Source organism: Ursus arctos, unplaced genomic scaffold (assembly GCF_023065955.2).
Source record: "Ursus arctos isolate Adak ecotype North America unplaced genomic scaffold, UrsArc2.0 scaffold_22, whole genome shotgun sequence".
NCBI lineage: Eukaryota > Metazoa > Chordata > Mammalia > Carnivora > Ursidae > Ursus > Ursus arctos.
Window position 1 is genome coordinate 59,911,986 of NW_026622897.1, and position 17,910 is coordinate 59,929,895.

Here is a 17,910-nt window from a genome sequence, read left to right on the forward strand (position 1 = left end):
GAAATGAAAATGATCAAGAAACATAGAAAATTATGCTCATCCTCAAGTATAATTAATATCATATAACAAACTAACAGTGAGATGCCATTTTTTAACCTAATTGATTAACAAAATTGCAGAGTTTCACAATACCAAATGTTAGTACAGGTGTAACTAAATAGGAACTTTTATACAATTTGGTAACTGTAAATTAATGCAACTTTTTAATAGAACAATTGACAATATCTATTGACATTTTAAAGGAATGTACCTTTAGATCCTGCAATTAAACCTCGGGAAGTTATCCTTCAAATATATTTGACAAGGACACAACAATATATGTTCAAGGAAGTTCACTGTGGCACTGTATTCGTGTCTAAAGAATAGAAAATCCATATGTCCATTAATATGGATATGGTTAAGTAAATTATAGCATATTTATATCATGGACATAATTTATTTTTAACGAGTTAGATTTATAGGTGCTGTGAAATCAAAACTAAACTATAAATAATGTGCAAGTCAAAACACAAACACAAACAATAAAATTCAAATTACTAGTATTTCGTTAAGGTGATGAGTGATGCTTTGTGGAAACTAAATTGCCACCTGCAATATGATTGGGGGATTAACAAGTGCAGGGCATTTCCTTGAATCCCACGTGGCTGTACTACCATCTGATAACCTGATTCTTCCACCTGTTCTCTCTTACATTTTTTTTCCCTTAAGAGGATATGAATGCATCATTTCGATCTAAAATTTACCCTTTAAAAAATATTTTCATTAGCTTGAGAGAGCTATAGCAATAGTTCCATTTCCATGTGGTCAAACCAAAGTCTTAATTTAAGAGTTGAAAAGTCTCATTCTGTAAAACCGTCCTTTGTGAACTATTCCTACAAAAGAAAAGCTTGGACTTTATGTCCAGTAAATTAACAACTTTAATATAAGAGCCCACCCAAACCCCGGCTACCATGTTGCTATTAAGGCCATGCTAACCAAATTCAACTCCACCACTTAAGGTGGTCACGTGGCACCAGAACAACCACAAACCAAAATGACAGCACAAGGCCTGCAGTGCGGCTGTAGTACTCAGAAAGTTGGCATCCAGACAATCCAATATCTGCTAATTTTCACGTCTTTTAATTACCATACAAATGAAAACACACGTTTGATAACACACACTGAGACTATATCTGCTGAGCTATTTGGAATGACCTGGGTGTAAGGTTCGGCAGAGGGGTGTTAGAATGAGCTGGAGACTTTAGTCTGTGACCTCAGGTATAACTCCAAGTGCCCTAGGATGTCTCAGAGGATGGCAAGGTAATAAAGTTGAGGGCTTTTAAAGCTCCAGGGAATGCCCTGTTTACGTACCCTCAGGACCTCACCTCTAAATACATTGTTGAAGGGAAACTGCTCTGTTCAGAACTGGGACCTAGGAGAATTGGAGTTTGTACGTTGAATGAAGTGAGGCAGAGAGGCTGGGGGTGGAGCCAGACTCCTAGGGATGACTCTAGCCAGGCCCTGGGAGGCACTGCTTAGGAGCCAACCCACAACGGGTGCTGTCCTTCGAGGCTGGATCTGCAGGCTGCAGAAATCATTCCCTCCCACACTCTATCCTCGATTCCTTCACCACTGACCCTGCAGCCCAGTTGCTGCCTCCTCTCTGTCCTCAGGTGAGAGTGGACAAGCTGTTGCTGGGTCTCAGTCTGTAGGAATACTCAGAACCGGTTGGAGGTTGGGAGGTGAGCATGGCATTGGTAAAGGTAAAGTTGGGCATTTACTTTCTTACTCATCAATGTTTTTCCTTCCTGGACTCCGAGAAACAACAGTTGTCTTCCCACTCTTCTCCAGAGAGCCAGCCCAAAACTCCTTTTCCAGACTTTCTTCATCAGGGATGGGACTCCTTCCAGAGAGATCACAGAGGCTGTGCCTCTTGCTGTTGAAAAGCAACTGCCTGATATTTCCTTTCCCTCCCGTGTCAGCCCTTCAGGCTTCCTTGTTTCTCTCAGCTTGCATGTGTTCCACCATCTCCCATGAGCAGGCAAGGGGCTGGAAGGAAGACAGGAAGCTTGCTTTGAGGAACCCCATCAAGAGCTCCTTGGTCTTGAGTGTTCCCTGGGTGTAGGAGATGCGAAGGAATCAGGACTGCATGGTACACTGCTCTGGGAAGGCTGGCACTGCCGCCTCCAAGCCCCTGGTGAGTTAGGACAGACAGCAGAGCGTGGGTCCCCTTAAAATCCGTGCTGTCCTTCTAGTCCAGAGGAGGATACTTGCCCCCACTGCTGGTGCCCTCACACACACCCCATACTATGGTATCCTTCACGTACAAGTCAGGCGTGCTGGGTTCCCAAAACACCAGCCTTGCTCAGTATCCAGTTGGCTCAGTATCTGTGACGTCTTATTGTGAAAGAGTTGGTGGCCGTGGGGGTACATGTATGAGAACATGAAATACTTCAGTGAGTACATCTGTGGTGTGTGTTGTCTGCGTGTTTATATAAGATCTTGTGAAGCCGGCAGTGAGTGGGTATATGCGGCCTGTGGCGTGTGCATAGGACAAGGAATAATGCCACGTATGCAACTGTGTGTGTGCGAGCCACAGTCACTAAGAGAAGATATCTGGAAAGGCCATAGTAGTTACAGCGTTATTAGGGCCTCAGAGGATAAAAGATGCATTGCCTGTCCCTTCAGTTTGGGGACACAGCCAGACTTAAGATCTCTTCCTGTCTTTCTTCCTTCTTCTTTTTCTCCACGTCTCCAGATTCCTGTCCTCCAAGTCCAACTTCTGTTCCCTGATTTCTTCTAACTTTTCTTCTTATTGTATTTTCCCACTCTGAGTTTTTCTTCGTCATTTTTTATCTGAATTAGATAAAGATACATCATTGCTTACTTAATTAGTAAAGTTGGCAGTGTTATATGCAATCTTTAGAACATGAAAGAATCCTTGTCCCCAGCCTTCTTTGGAATATAAACGATACTACATTTCATCTTATTTCCCTCCTTTCTCACTGATTTGTATTACTCTCCTGTTTGGAGCTTTTCCTAATCCACATACACACTTACATATGTAAATGTACAAATCCTACCTTTAAGAGATAGAGAGAGTCAGTTTTTAAGTATACTGTGCAGTCTCTCCCTGGATACTAAGTTTTTGTTGTGCGTTCAGAGTTTATCAATGAGGTAAGAGTATTATTTAATGGAACCATGTCTAGAGAGAAAGAAAGATACACAACATGCCTACACACACACACACACACACACACACGTATGAATCTTACCCATACATGTTATTTCACAACACTCTTTTGAAACTCAACAGTGTGAACATCTTTCTATGGAAGATACAGATCTACTTACTTTTAATGGCTTAAGGTTAGTGCACCATGATCACAGCAGCCGTTTCTTGAAATGGAGCTGTCTGACATTGTGCGAACTACTTTCCAGTAAATTCTTAATTTAATCTTTATACCCACACTGTGCGTTTGTGGTGTTATATCCGTTTCACGCTAGGAAACAGAGGCATAACCGAGCTGAATCAATTGGCCAAGGCCACAGAGCTAAGAAATAGGGGAAGATGTTACAACCTATGTCTGTATGATTCACACATCTTTATACTGTTACCCATTTCTCTATACAGTATAGATTATATCATATAGGAAAACAGTAATTAATTTAATGCATCACCTGTTGTTAGACCATGAGTTGTTTTATTCTGGAAACAATCCTGTAAGTGAATATCCTTTGAAACAAAGTTTTATGCATACCTGTAATTATTTCCAATATGTAAAGTCCTAAAAATAGCATTATTCAGAAAAAAAAGGCAAGTCCATTTTGTAACTTTATAATACTTTTGATTGCCTTCCAGAGAGATTTTATAAATGTTTCATGCCTACTTTTTTCATATCTGTTTGCCCCCTTCTCAAAAATACAGTTGGAGATTTCAGTCTATTTCAGCTTTGCTAATGTAATGCGAGAGAAACAACAGCTACTATTTTATTTTCTATTTCTCTAAGTGAGGATGAATGTTCTTTACAAAGTTTTTGGCATTTGCTTTTCTTCTGTGAATTGCCTATTTAACATCCTGTTTGCATCATTTCCATTGGTATTATTTTACTATTTTTAAAAGCTCTTTGAAGTCAGAGTTTCCTATTTGTTGTTTATATATTTCAGTGATCTGATCTTGTGGTTTGATTTGTAAATTCTTGAGGATTAGTGATGTTGAGCATCTTTTTATGTGTCTGCGTGGAGAAATGTCTGTTCATGTCTTCTGACCATTTTTTTATTGGATTATTTGGGTTTACAGTGTTGGGTTGTATAAATTCTTTTTTTTTTTTTAAAGATTTTATTTATTTATTCGACAGAGATAGAGACAGCCAGCGAGAGAGGGAACACAAGCAGGGGGAGTGGGAGAGGAAGAAGCAGGCTCATAGAGGAGGAGCCTGATGTGGGGCTCGATCCCATAACGCCGGGATCACGCCCTGAGCTGAAGGCAGAGGCTTAACCGCTGTGCCACCCAGGCGCCCCGGGTTGTATAAATTCTTAATATATTTGGATACTTATCCTTTACTGGATATGTTATTCGGAAATATCTTCTCCCATTCAGTAGGTTGTCTTTTAGTTTTGTTGATTGTTTCCTTTGCCGTGGAGACTTGTATTTTGAAGTAGTCCCAATAGTTTATTTTTGCTTTTGTTTCCCTTGCCCCAGGAGACATATCTAGAAAGATGTTGCTATGGCCAATGCAGAGAAATTCCTGCCTGTGCACTCTCTTCTAGGATTTTTATTGTTTCAGGTCTCACACGTAGGTCCTTAACCTATTTTGAGTTTATTTTTGCATGCGGTGTAAGGAGTGGTTTTGTTTCATTCTTTTGCATGTAGCTGGCCAGTTTTCCCAACACCATTTGCACAAAGCATGTCTGTTTCCCATTGCATATGTTTGCCTCCTTTGTCAAAGATTAATCCACCATATAATGATGGGTTTATTTCCGGGCTCTCTGTTCTAACCTATACGTGTATACATCTATTGCTGTGCCCATATTATATTGCTTTGATTTCTACAGTTTTGCAGTATATCTAGAAATCTGGGACTGTGGTACCTATGGTTTCTCTTCTTTCTCAGGATTGCTTTGGCTAGTCAGGTTCTTTTGTGGTTGTTGGTTCCATACATATTTTAGAATTATTTGAATTAGTCCTGTGAAAAATGTTGATGTTTTGATAAGGATTGTGTTAAATCTGTAGATTGCTTTGGGCAGTATGGATATTCTAACAATATTTGTTTTTCCAATGCATGAGCATGGAATATTTTTCCATTTGTGTCATCTTTAATTTCTTTCATCAGTGTTTTATAGTTTTCAGAGTAGAGGTCTTTCACGTCAGTTCATTCCTAGCTATCTTGTTCTCTTTGGTGTAGTTATAAAGGGGATTGTTTCTTAATCCCCTTTCTGCTGCTTCAATTATTAGTGTGTAGAAATGCTTCAGGAAGTATCTTCTATGTGTGCTTCATATGCCCTGCTGTTGAGTCCTGGCCATTTTTTCCTTCAGTCCAGTAGTCTGCAGAGGCTCTCTTTGCCCTTTGTGTACAGTGCGTGGTCCCCAGATGAGTGGGTCACATTTTGATAAGGTGTGCACTGGTCTGCATGTGAATCGAGGCCTGCTGCTGCTTCCAGTACTGAGGTCCTACAAACTGTGTGGGTCAGAAGATGAGGTGTTGGTGGGGTTTGTGATGGTCTTCTGCGGGAGCTATATCCTGAAGCTGGGACGAAGGCAAGTGTGACTGGGAAGGATGGAACTGCCAAAGTGTGGGTGGGCAGGGCTTGGTGTGAGCAAGTTAGGTAGTGAGTGGCAGCACTGTGCTGGTTCCCAAAAGGGGCCCTGTGTTTATGTTGGGATAAGAGAGGAAAATGGTACCTGACAGCTCCTTTGTTCCTCGAGAGTCTCCCTGTGATCACTGCCTATCTGTGGCATACTCCGAGATGAGCAAATTACTCTCCCTCCTGTCTGCCCCCAGTGTTTTCGAAACTCTTGCTTCCATGTATCTTCCCTGGCTGTTTGCTGTTTCTTCCCTGGCTGTTTGTTGTACTGTCTCTTTAAGGGGGGGAACTTTGCTTCCTAACACCCTCTGGGCTCTGCTAGAACCAAGTCTGCTGATTTTTATAAATTCCAGTCTTTAAGTCCCACTGGTTGTAAGAACTCACAAGGTTTGGTCCCTCTCACTTTCAAAGCCAAACGTTATGGGGTTTCATCTTCCCTGTGCAGGCTCCCTGGTATGATAGTCTATATTTGCACCACTGGCTACCTCCCCGCTGCGTACTGCCACAGTCCATTTCATTCCCAAAGCATGACTTTACCCTTCCTACCTCATTCATTGTGGGCTCTTTTCTACATTTAGTTGTGGGATTTGTTCTGCTGGTCGTCAGGTCATTTTCTGGGTTATCTACTGATGTAACTGTTACCTAGTTGTATTCATGGGATAAGACAAGCTTAGGTTCCTTCACCATCTTCCCAGGGTCTCAATCTCTTCCTTTTAATTAGAATATATTATCCATTTACTTTTAATGTAATTCTGAATACAATTGGGATTAAGTCTACCATCTTATTATTCGCTTTCTATTTTTCTCATGTATTCCTTTTCTTTTCATCTTATTGGCCTTATGTTTGAGTATTTTTTATTCCATTTTATATAGTCTGTTTGATTTTTTGCTATGCCTATGGTTTTATATATTGAGGTTTACAGTATTCATCCCAGTTTTATTCCTTAGACCTGTCCTCTGAGAAGTAGCAACTCATTGCCAGGAGTTTTCAGTGAAGCTCCTCAATTCTGGATGGCTAGAATTCCAAAATCTTGCTGCTTTACCTGACTTCCCTAATAATTGCCTTCTGGGAGGCTTGCCCAGCCTTATACTATGCCTGCCTTGCTTAATATTCAGCCCAAACTTGTTCAGATTCCTAAAACCCCTTTACTGTGCAGCCACTTCCTTTCTGATGCTCTCTTTCACCTATTCCAAACCCTTTGGCACCATCAGTTATGGATCTCTGTTTCCTCACCTCAGTGAGGCCATCATGATCTGCTTAGGCTCCAGATCCATGGACCATGGTCCTGAGAGTGCCCCTTGGCATTAAGTTAGTGGGACCATGGAACTGACCTTGCTTATTTCCTTGCTGTGCAAGATTGCTTTCTGAACTGGCTATTGTCCAATGTCTGAATATAGGTATTCCATACTTCCATTTCATATTTGCTTCTAGCAAGATAGCTGGTCCTATAGCAGTTACTTTATTAAGACTGAAAGCAGGGCACCTGGGTGGCTCAGTGGGTTAAACCTCTGTCTTCAGCTCAGGTCATGATCTCAGGGTCCTGGGATTGAATCCCACATTGGGCTTTCTGCTCAGCGGGGAACCTGCTTCTACCTCTGTGCTTTTTCTCTCTCTCAAAAATAAATAAATAACGTCTATAAAAGAAAAAAAGAGAAAGCAGATGCAATAACGTGACTTTAGTTTAAAGCATCCTCAGCTAAGTGCTGTTTAGATTTTCCCATGTTTATATTTTTCCTATATTGGCAATAGACGATGACCTATTAAAAACAACATTAAAGAACAAGATCATTAAAAAGGAAAAAATAACCCACCCATAATTCCAATACCCAGAGTCAATCACTCCCAACATTTTCGAGATATTTTTCTTTCAGTGCTTTCTGTGTGCTTTGAAAACCTATATTAACATTGGTCCCTAGGGGCGCCTGGGTGGCACAGCGGTTAAGCGTCTGCCTTCGGCTCAGGGCGTGATCCCGGCGTTATGGGATCGAGCCCCACATCAGGCTCCTCCGCTATGAGCCTGCTTCTTCCTCTCCCACTCCCCCTGCTTGTGTTCCCTCTCTCACTGGCTGTCTCTATCTCTGTCGAATAAATAAACAAAATTTAAAAAAAAAAAAAAAACATTGGTCCCTAAGCAATACCACTTGTGGTAAGTACCAGTGGAAGATGATTGTCATTATTATTATTAAGGATATTAATCATTATCTGTAGGATATAGAGGAAACAGAGATGCTCAGGTAACAGCTAGAAAATAAAATAAGGGGAAAAAGAAAGTGACCAACGTTACATTACTGACAGTGCTGAGAACAGTTATTACCTGTGCAATTTTAGAAGTAATTGTGGGAGAGGAAGTAGTTCTTTGAGTAACTGTAGGCACGATGCTGTACAGTATATCCCTAGGGCTTACTCGTTTTACAAAACTCAAACTTAGTATCCTTTGTCTAATACTTAATTTGACTAATGATTGCCTCCTTCCACAAGCCCCTGGCAATGACTATACACCTCTCTGCTTCTATGAGTTTGACTATTTTACATTAAGTGATATCATGTAGTATTTGTCCTTTTTGTGAGCATGTTGTGTGTGTGTGTGTATTTGTTCTTCTGTATCTGGCTTACTTCACTTAGCATGATGTCCTTCAGATTCATCCGTGTTGTCACATATGGCAGGATTTCCTTCCTTTATAAGGGTGAATAATATTCTATTGTGTGTATATTCAAGATTTTCTTTATGCATTTGTTAATGGACATTTAAATGGCTACTATGTCTTGACTCTTATGAATAATGCTGCAATGAACATGGGAGTTCAGATGTTTTTTCAAGATCTTGATTTCGATTCCTTTGGATATATACCCAGAAGTGAGATTGCTGGATCATATGATAATTCTATTCTTAATTTTTTGAGATACCTCCAAACTGTTTTCCATAGTAGCTGCCCCAATTTACATTCCTACCAACAATGTACAAGGTTTTCCTTTTCTCCACATCCTTGTCAACACTAGTTACCTTCTGGGTTTTGTATTTTTTAACTTTTTTTCTAGTAACCACCCTAACAGGGGTAATGTAATATTTCAGTGTTTTGATTGACACTTGCATGATGATTAGTGATGACGTGCAACTTTTCATGTACCTCTTGGCCATTTGAATGTCTTCTCTGGAGACATGTTTATTTGGTTTTCACGTCCATTTAAAAAATTGGAGTATTGGGGCGCTTGGGTGGCTGAGTCGTTCAGCGTCTGCCTTCGGCTCAGGGTATGATCCCAAGGTCCTGGGGTCGAGCACCACATGGGGCTCCTCCACTGGGAGCCTGCTTCTTCCTCTCCCACTCCCCCTGCTTGTGTTCCCTCTCTCACTGGCTGTCTCTCTCTCTTTCAAATAAATAAATAAAATCTTTTTTAAAAATTGGATTATTTGCTTTATTTATTTTTTTGGCCATTCAGTTGTATGAGTTCCTTATATATTTCAGATATTAACACTTTATGAGATATATGGTTTGCAAATATTTTCTCCTATTTCATGGGATGCCTTTTCCTTTAGTTGATTGTTTCCTTTGCTGTGCAGAAACTTTTTCTTAGGTATTTGTTTGTTTGTTTTATCTCACTTGTCTTTTCATTGCTTGTGCTTTAGGTGTCAAATCCAAAATCATTGCCGAGTCTAATCTCCCAAAGTTTTCCCCTTTGTTTTCTTCATCACGTTTTATAGTTTCAGGTCTTCTGTGAACCCATTTTGGGTTGATTTTTGTATATGATGTAAGGTAAAGGTCCAATTTCTTTTCTTTTTTTTTTTTCTTTCTTTTTTTGCATGTGCATATCCAGTTTTCCCAACACTATTTATTGGTGAGACCGTCATTTCCTCACTGTGTGTTCTTGGCACCCTTGTCAAAGATCAGTTGACTGTATATGTGTGGGTTTATTTCTGGGTTCTGTATTATATTCCATTTGTCTGTATGTCTGTTTTTAACCATTGTTATATAACATGATACACAAATTTCCTTGTGAATATTTTTCTTCAATTTGGAGTATTTATTTAGAATAGATTTATTTATTTGGAATAGATTCCTAGAATTGGATTTAGAAATTGGGACAATATTTGGCGGTATTATATGATATTAGGCCTAGGGGATTCCTTTCCTTGGAGTTCTCCGAAAGAAATGAGAAATATGAAAACCAAGACACTGCTTTTTATTAATTGCACTAGTCCCTAATGTCACTCAAGTTCAGAACTCTGATAAGCCTAGGTTGGGGTACTTGGTCTAATGTAAAGTCTTTCAAAATCTTCAATCTCCCTTACAGCTTAAGTTTGACTTCGCCAATTTATCAGTCCAATTCCATGAAGAAGTGAGGAAATGGAACATGCATGACTCTTTAAAGCAAAATAACCCCAACCAGTAGTAAATATGGACCAAGCAACATCCTAGAATGTCACAAATCAGATTCTTCCTCACGAGGAAGAAGGGACTAGTAAAAAGGGAATTTCTCGCTTCCCCATATTATTGAGCCCTGGGTCAAATTTAAATTTTAAAATATATGACAAAATTATTTTCCAGAAATATTGGACTAATTTTCCTACCCACTTACATTGTACAAAAATGTCTTTTTTTCCCCTGCATCCTCATTTTACAGTTAAAAAATTCTGCCATTTTAAAATTGTATAATTTGGGGAAGGTAGCTGAACTTTCTGTGCCTCAGTTTTTTCATCTGCAAAGTAAGATGAATAATGTCTACCATATAATGTTATTGGGACACTGTAATTATGTAAACCCTTCATGCCTGTCATGAGTTAAATTTTCAATAAAATACTAGTTACTAGGGCACCTCATGGCTCAGTCAGTTAAGTGTTTGCCTTCAGCTCAGGTCATGATCCCAGCTTCCCCCTCTCCTTCTCCCCCTCCCCCCTGCTGGTGCTCTCTTAGCTCACTCTCTGTCTCTCAAAAAATAAATAAAGTCTTTTTAAAAAATACTAGTTACTATTTTGTGATGTGCTTGTTTCGTTAAAATATTAGCTAATAGCGCAGGTGAAAAAATGAAAAAAATCTCTCGTTGTGTTGTACTCATGTAGTTATAATAATATCGAATATTTTTCTTATACTGAATATCTGTTTGCGTTTCTTCTTTGTAAGTATTCCTTGGCCCATTATTGCTTCGCCTCAACCATTTTCATAGTGTTTTATATTTAATCTTAATGTAATAAAGGTATTAACTATTGTCTGATGTCTCCTTCAAATATTTTCCTCAGTTTGTAGTTTAACTTTTAATTTTATTCATGATATTACTATCTCAAGAAGTCTTTCAATTTATGTTGTACATTCTATATGTTTTCCTTCATGGTTTTTTAGACAGATTGTATATCGGTCTTATCCTATCCAGATATCACAAGAATTTTAACTTATTCTTCCTGTGTTTTGTTGTTTTACTTTCAGTATTTTACTCTTTAATCCAAATAGAATAATATTCAGTGTATTCAATGATAAGGCTTTATTTTTTTAACGATTTTATTTAGTCATTTGTCAGAGAGAAAGAGAGAGCACAAGCAGGGGGAGCAGCAGGCAGAGAGGGAGGCAAGTTCCCTGCCCAGCAAGGAGACCAATGCAGGATTCCATCCCTGGACCCTGGGATCATGACATGAGCCAGAGGCAGATGCTACCCTGGTATCCCAAGGCCTTCTTTTTAAAGCAAGAATAATTTATTGTTTTTTAAGAGGTCAAATTAAGTTTGATGCCTGAAAGCTGTTTCACATTTTTCAAGAATATATTATAATTAAATATGCAGTATTTTGAATAGTTATTGGTGCAATTTTATACATGGTAACAGTGCTAACAATATGCACATCATTTTGTAACAATATGTGTACAGGCATTTAGTAAAATCCACGTGAAGTCCAATATCCTCATATCAGAACTAGCCAAGAAGGCTTTAACAATGTCACACTCCATAAGTAAGTGGCCTGGGAAGAGGAGATTTGGGAAACAATGAAGTGGATTTACATTAGAAAAAACTAATAAGAATTAAAATATTCTATTTAGCATTATTTAGAATGACATGAATAACAACAAGCTAGAAATATCCGATTTGGTTTTAAATGAGCTAGAATGATACTCCTCTACAAGACTTGATGTCACAAACCCCAAAGACTGTCCTTTCTATTTGTGCAGACAGATAAAGAGCCATAAACTCAATGGGAGAGGAAAACCAAACCTTTGTGGCCGAGTTTCTTTTCCTTGGCCTTTCCCAGGACTTGCAGACCCAGATCCTGCTATTTATTCTTTTTCTCATCGTTTATCTTTTGACCATGCTTGGAAACCTGCTCATCATCATTCTCATCTTCATGGATTCTCGACTTCACACTCCAATGTACTTTTTTCTTAGAAACCTGTCTTTCGCAGATCTCTGCTTCTCCACTAGCATTGTCCCTCAAGTGTTGGTTCACTTCCTTGTAAAGAGGAAAACTATTTCTTTTTTTGGGTGTATGGCACAGACAGCTGTCTTCCTTTTGGTTGGGTGTACAGAGTGTGCACTGCTGGTGGTGATGTCCTATGACCGGTACGTTGCTGTCTGCAAGCCCCTGCACTACTCCACCATCATGACCCCAAAGGTGTGTCTCCAGTTGGCTATAGGATCCTGGGCCAGCGGGGCAGTAGCGTCTCTGGTGGATACCACCATTACGTTCCAACTACCCTATCAAGGACAGAACATTATCAATCACTACTTTTGTGAACCTCCTGCCCTCGTGAAGCTGGCTTCAGCAGACACTTACAGCACAGAAATGACCATCTTTGCAATGGGCGTGGTCATGCTCTTAACTCCTGTCTGCCTGATCCTTGTCTCCTACTGGAATATTATCTCCACTGTGCTCCAGATGCAGTCTGGGGAGGGGAGGCTCAAGGCTTTCTCTACCTGTGGCTCCCATCTGATTGTTGTTGTCCTCTTCTATGGCTCAGGAATATTCGCGTACATGCAGCCAAACTCCAAGACCACAAGAAAGGGGAATAAAACGATATCTGTGTTCTATACAGTGGTGACTCCAATGTTGAACCCCATAATTTATAGCCTGAGAAACAAGGATGTCAAAGGGGCTCTCAGAAAACTAGCTGGCAGGAAGTCCTTTTCTCAGAGGCAATGATCTCTGGGTCTGACGTTTAGTTTAGTTAGTTTAGTTTAGTTCAGTTTCGTTTTTTGGAGAGAGAAGAGAGGTAGAGAGAGTGTGTGCACACGCGAGGGAGGCCAGAGGGAGAGAGAGAATCTTCAGCAGCCTCCCTGACAGTGCAGAGCTGACTCAGGGCTCCGTTTCATGACCCTGAGATCATGGCTGAGCTGAAATGGTCAGATGCTTAACTGACCGAGGCTACCAAGCACCCCTCTGGGTCTGAGTTTTAGAACTATGGTAACATTCTTAAAAGAGGTACAGTACTTTGGTGGACAGTTATGAATTAGTTCAGGAGACATAAAAGTGAAGGACAATGTGCTAAAATCTATGAGCTCCATGCTAAGCTAGAACACAGAGGAGAGATGTAAGGATAAATAGGTTTTCGCATCAGGCACTATTTTGGAGTTTGTGGTTAATTCAGTTAACGTGGATATGTTTTAAGCATGATCACAATTGAATCTAAGAGGTTGAAACTGGATTATTTTGAAATAACATCTAATGTGAGTTGTATACATGATTCTGACACCAAAGGCATTTCAGGTTTAGATGTCCCAGTCATACAAACCTAGGAATAGGCTCTGACAGAAACAATCAATAAATCTGGAAGAGTCTTTAATACTGGGATCATTCATGGCTCAGAGCATTTCCGCCTGTAAAATGGCACCCAAAGCAAAATACTTACAAGTTCGTAACGTTCTCTCCTGGAAGCTTCAAAAACTGAGTTTTATCTTACCCCAAATTTCACAGAAACATAGACTATCAGAATAGAAAGGGAAATTACAGTCATTTAACACGAACACAGGTCTGAGGCGTAAACCACTCTACAGTATTTCCATTGAGTAATTATCTAGATTGGCCTAAACAAGTATAGCTCCCTACTCTCTTGGATCATTCCCTTTCATTTTTACAGTTGATTCTTGAACAACATGTGCCAGCCCCACATATTGGAAAATCCTCACACAACCACTGACTCCTCCAAAATTTAAGTTCTAATAGCCTACTGTTGACTGGAAGCCTTCCCAATTACATAAGCATTCCGTTGACACATATTTTATAAGCTATATGTATTATATACTGTATTCTTAAAATAAAGTAACCTAGAGAAAAGAAAATGGTCTTAAGATTGTAAGAGAAAATACATTCATATCACTGTACTGTATCCAAAAACATCCACATTTAAGTGGAGCCATGCAGTCCAAACCTGCATTGTTCCAGGGTCAACTATAGATAGTTCTTTGCTGTTACTGAGACCTTCCTTATGGTAAGTCAGAATCAATTTTCCTATATCTTGAATGCACTTTCTCTAGTTTTGGTCCTAGAACAATTTTCAGTATCCTGTACCACAACCCACCGACGTCAGTTTCTGTATTGGCCCAAATTCAATTCTCACAGCCAACCACCCACTTGTTTCTGGGGTGCTTTGGCACCCTGTATTCATTCTGGTCATCCTCCTTTGATTGAGCCCACTTTACCCAATGAATACCTCTTCCAAAACCAAAAGAGAAATTAGGATTTTAAAATTCGAGCTTAGCACTCTGCGGCTGACCCCTCCATAGGCTTAGATGCCTGTAAGCACATCTCACTGTGGCTCAGCGTCTCCGGAACGGTCGATTCTGGGGTCTACTTTAGGCTTCATAAACCCTTAGTCCAACAATCTGGCTGACAGCCACTTGCCTGTTTTACCCATACTTTTACTCAGTCACATGTTTAGAGGGGATTCCATGACAACCATTCTACAGTTGGCATGGATATGATTCCAGGAACAAGAGACCTCAGTAGTCAGGAACTACTGATTCTGCAGTAGAAGACCTCCCCTGACGTAATATCTAGTAGCTACATTTCTTACTTCTTCCATTCATGTTTCCATGCATTCATTTTAAAGCCATTTATTGAGCTCTTACTTCATTTTATCTTATCTGACTCTCGTTGTAGCCCGTATACCCAGAGCAATGCCTGACACAGAATGTGTTTCAATCAACATTTTTGCATTTGTTACTATCCTTTTAGAATTACTGGATCTGCACCACAATAGACAATCTGTAATCTGGGGTGTGTGAGGATCAGAGAACAATCTCATACAAACAGCACGTGCTAGTTGAAGTAATATAGACAAGGATAAAACAGTAATAGGTGTGGGGCGCCGGGGTAGCACAGCGGTTAAGCGCCTGCCTTCGGCTCAGGGCGTGATCCCGGTGTTCTGGGATTGAGCCCCACATCAGGCTCCTCCGCTGGGAGCCTGCTTCTTCCTCTCCCACTCCCCCTGCTTGTGTTCCCTCTCTCGCTGGCTGTCTCTGTCTCTGTTGAATAAATAAATAAAATCTTAAAAAAAAAAAACCAGTAATTAGTGAAGCTGGTGAAGTGGCTGCCCTTGATCATCTAAATGAGATCGATTTCAATAACAGAAAGAAAAGTAAGGAAATGTAAATGAACAATTTACATTTAGAGAAGTGTCCGCATGAGGCAGAAGGACTAAAGAAGGTTCATGGGAGAAAATGGGGTTGTGAGCTTTTCTTCTTTCTTTTTTCTTTTCTTCCTTTCCTTTCCTTTCCTTTCCTTTCCTTTCCTTTCCTTTCCTTCCCTTTCTTCAAGATTCCTAAGTCACTTCTCCCTTTTCCTTGAAGACTTTCACCCCTGAATCACTGTCACTTTTCCCAACTCCTACTCTTGTTATAGATCTTAGGTATTCTAATTTTCACATAAAATGAAATATTCAACTACTCTGCCTTCTCAGAATTCCTTGATCTCTGTCCTCCAGTGACCTCAGCCACCCGCACCATGGTCATTTCTTCAGTAATCCCATTACCAATAGTTGCCATCCCCACTCCAAATTCTGAAACCACTGAATCCTAAGCAAAATAAAATGGTTACTGTTTTAAGGCACTAAATGAATAAATAACTGAACAAATAATGGAAAAGCTGAGAGAATTATGCTCCCATTCATTCCAACAAAATAGACACTGATGGGACTTTTTCACACTAACAAAAGCTGCTATCTCTTTCTGAAAACAAAACGAAACAAAACGAAACCCCCAAACATGCTCTCTCTCTCCTGCTATGGAGGGGGAGAAGGAATAAAGGGCCAGAAACCTTCTAAAGAAAAAATTTCATGCACACACCCAAAAATAATAATGAAGATAATGTATAGATTAGGGTTCTTAGTTGCAAGTAACAGAGGCCGACTATGTGTGATTTAAGCTAAAAGGAAAAATATTGAAATAATGGTAATTCTGGTCCTGCAGCCAGCACCACAGGCCAAAATCCTATAGAATGGGTGTGATGAGACCATCACTGCCATTCAGCACTAGATGGCGCACTTTACTCCGCAACACCTTCAGCCCAGGCCCTGGTGCTGGAGCTGTTGATTCACTGAGGCTGGAACTTGGGATGTTGGTGCTTCTTCTGCCACTTAAAAAAAAAAAGAAAGAAAGAAACTGTGCTGACAAACACCACATCAGTCAGGTGATCAAGGTTAACAGCAATAGGGGCTCCTGGGTGGCTCAGGCCATGAAGTGTCTGCCTTTGGCTCAGGTCATGATCTTGGGATCCTGGGATCAAATCCTGTGTCAGGCACCCAGCAGGGGTCCGCTTCTCCCTCTGCCCGCCCTGTCCCCCCCCCCCCGACTCGTGGTCTCTTGTTCTTTCTCTCTCTAATACATAAAATCTTATAAAAGAAAGAAAATCGAAATAACTTATGATTTTAGTTAATAATGTGTCAGTGGGGTGCCTGCGTGGTCAGTTGCTTGGGGATCAACTCTTCAGTTCAGGAAATGGTTTCAGGGTCTCAGGGTCATGGGATTGAGCCCCACATGAGGCTTTGCACTCAGTATGGAGTCTGCTTGGGATGTCTCTCTCCCTTCCACTCTGCCCCTCCCCCTGCTCTCTCTGTCTCTAAAATTAATAAAAACTTAAAAGAAAATATTGGGGTATCAGTGTTGATTTTGTTAATTGCAACAAATACCATAATTTTAATGTAAGATGCAGTAATAGGAGAAAGTGGGTATATGAGGACTCAGGTAGGTACTTCTCAGTTTTTCTGTAAGTCTAAAACAGATCTACAAAATAAAGTCTGTTTTTTAAAAAGGAACGGTTTGCTATGCTTGCTTTTTCAAGTCACTAGCCATTCAGAGTCTACACTGGCAGTATCTAATCCATCGAGTCCAAGTTACATGCTATACCCTAGCTGCGGTGAAGACAAAGAATGTGAATTTCAAGTGGATTCAGATTGGATGGAGGGAGACAGGCTCTAACTAGCCCAAGACTCCCAGATGACTATAAACATGGAAAGGGTACTCAAATGATCAGAAGCCAAAAATTGACACATGTCCCCTACCCGTGGCCTATGAAACCAAATCACCCCACTAATGTCTTGACAGATTCCAGACTGGCCATGTGACTCATAATCTACATAACACAATATTCTGAGGATGTGTAGAACACAGAATGTTGGGTGAAGAGATGCAGTAGCATAGCACGGCGAATGCTTCTGTTGGGCATTAAGATTGTCCTCATCTGACTGTGCTACTGATGCATCCCCTCCTGCTAGTACAATATCTGCCACATATTAGGTCATCAGTAACAATTTGCTGAATGAATATGTGGTCTAGGAAACGTATTGGCTCAAATCCGTTTTCTCTGTATTTTCTTAAATACAGATAGGTTTTATTTCAGAACATGTGGATGTCATGGTACTACAAGGAAATGGAGTTTGTAGCAAACAATTGCATGCATCTCAAGGATCGAGTCCCCCATAGCGTCAGAGTCCTTTACCTTTCAATGAAAGTCATATGTTGAGAGAAATTTTATTCCAGTAAAAAGTATCTGGACCTTTAGTGAAGTGACTGCAACCTGAAAATTACCCTGAGCATAGTCAGTGCTTCAGTGACCTTTGAAGGCACATGGTCAGAAACCTCATATGTATAAGGTATGAGAGAAAGGCTGGTCATTCTCCTTCCTACTTTGTGCCTTTTCCATTTCCCTGCTCTTTAAT

The 17,910-nt window shown here is 40.2% G+C and overlaps 1 protein-coding gene across 1 annotated transcript; it reads left to right on the top strand.

The window, feature by feature from the left end:
- Positions 1 to 11,954: 11,954 nt before the first annotated feature.
- Positions 11,955 to 13,292, top strand: LOC113245830 (olfactory receptor 2D3). Its single transcript, XM_026486147.4, has one exon. It carries the CDS (start codon positions 11,955 to 11,957, stop codon positions 12,897 to 12,899), a length of 945 nt encoding a protein of 314 aa, XP_026341932.3. The 3' UTR covers positions 12,900 to 13,292.
- Positions 13,293 to 17,910: the final 4,618 nt, after the last annotated feature.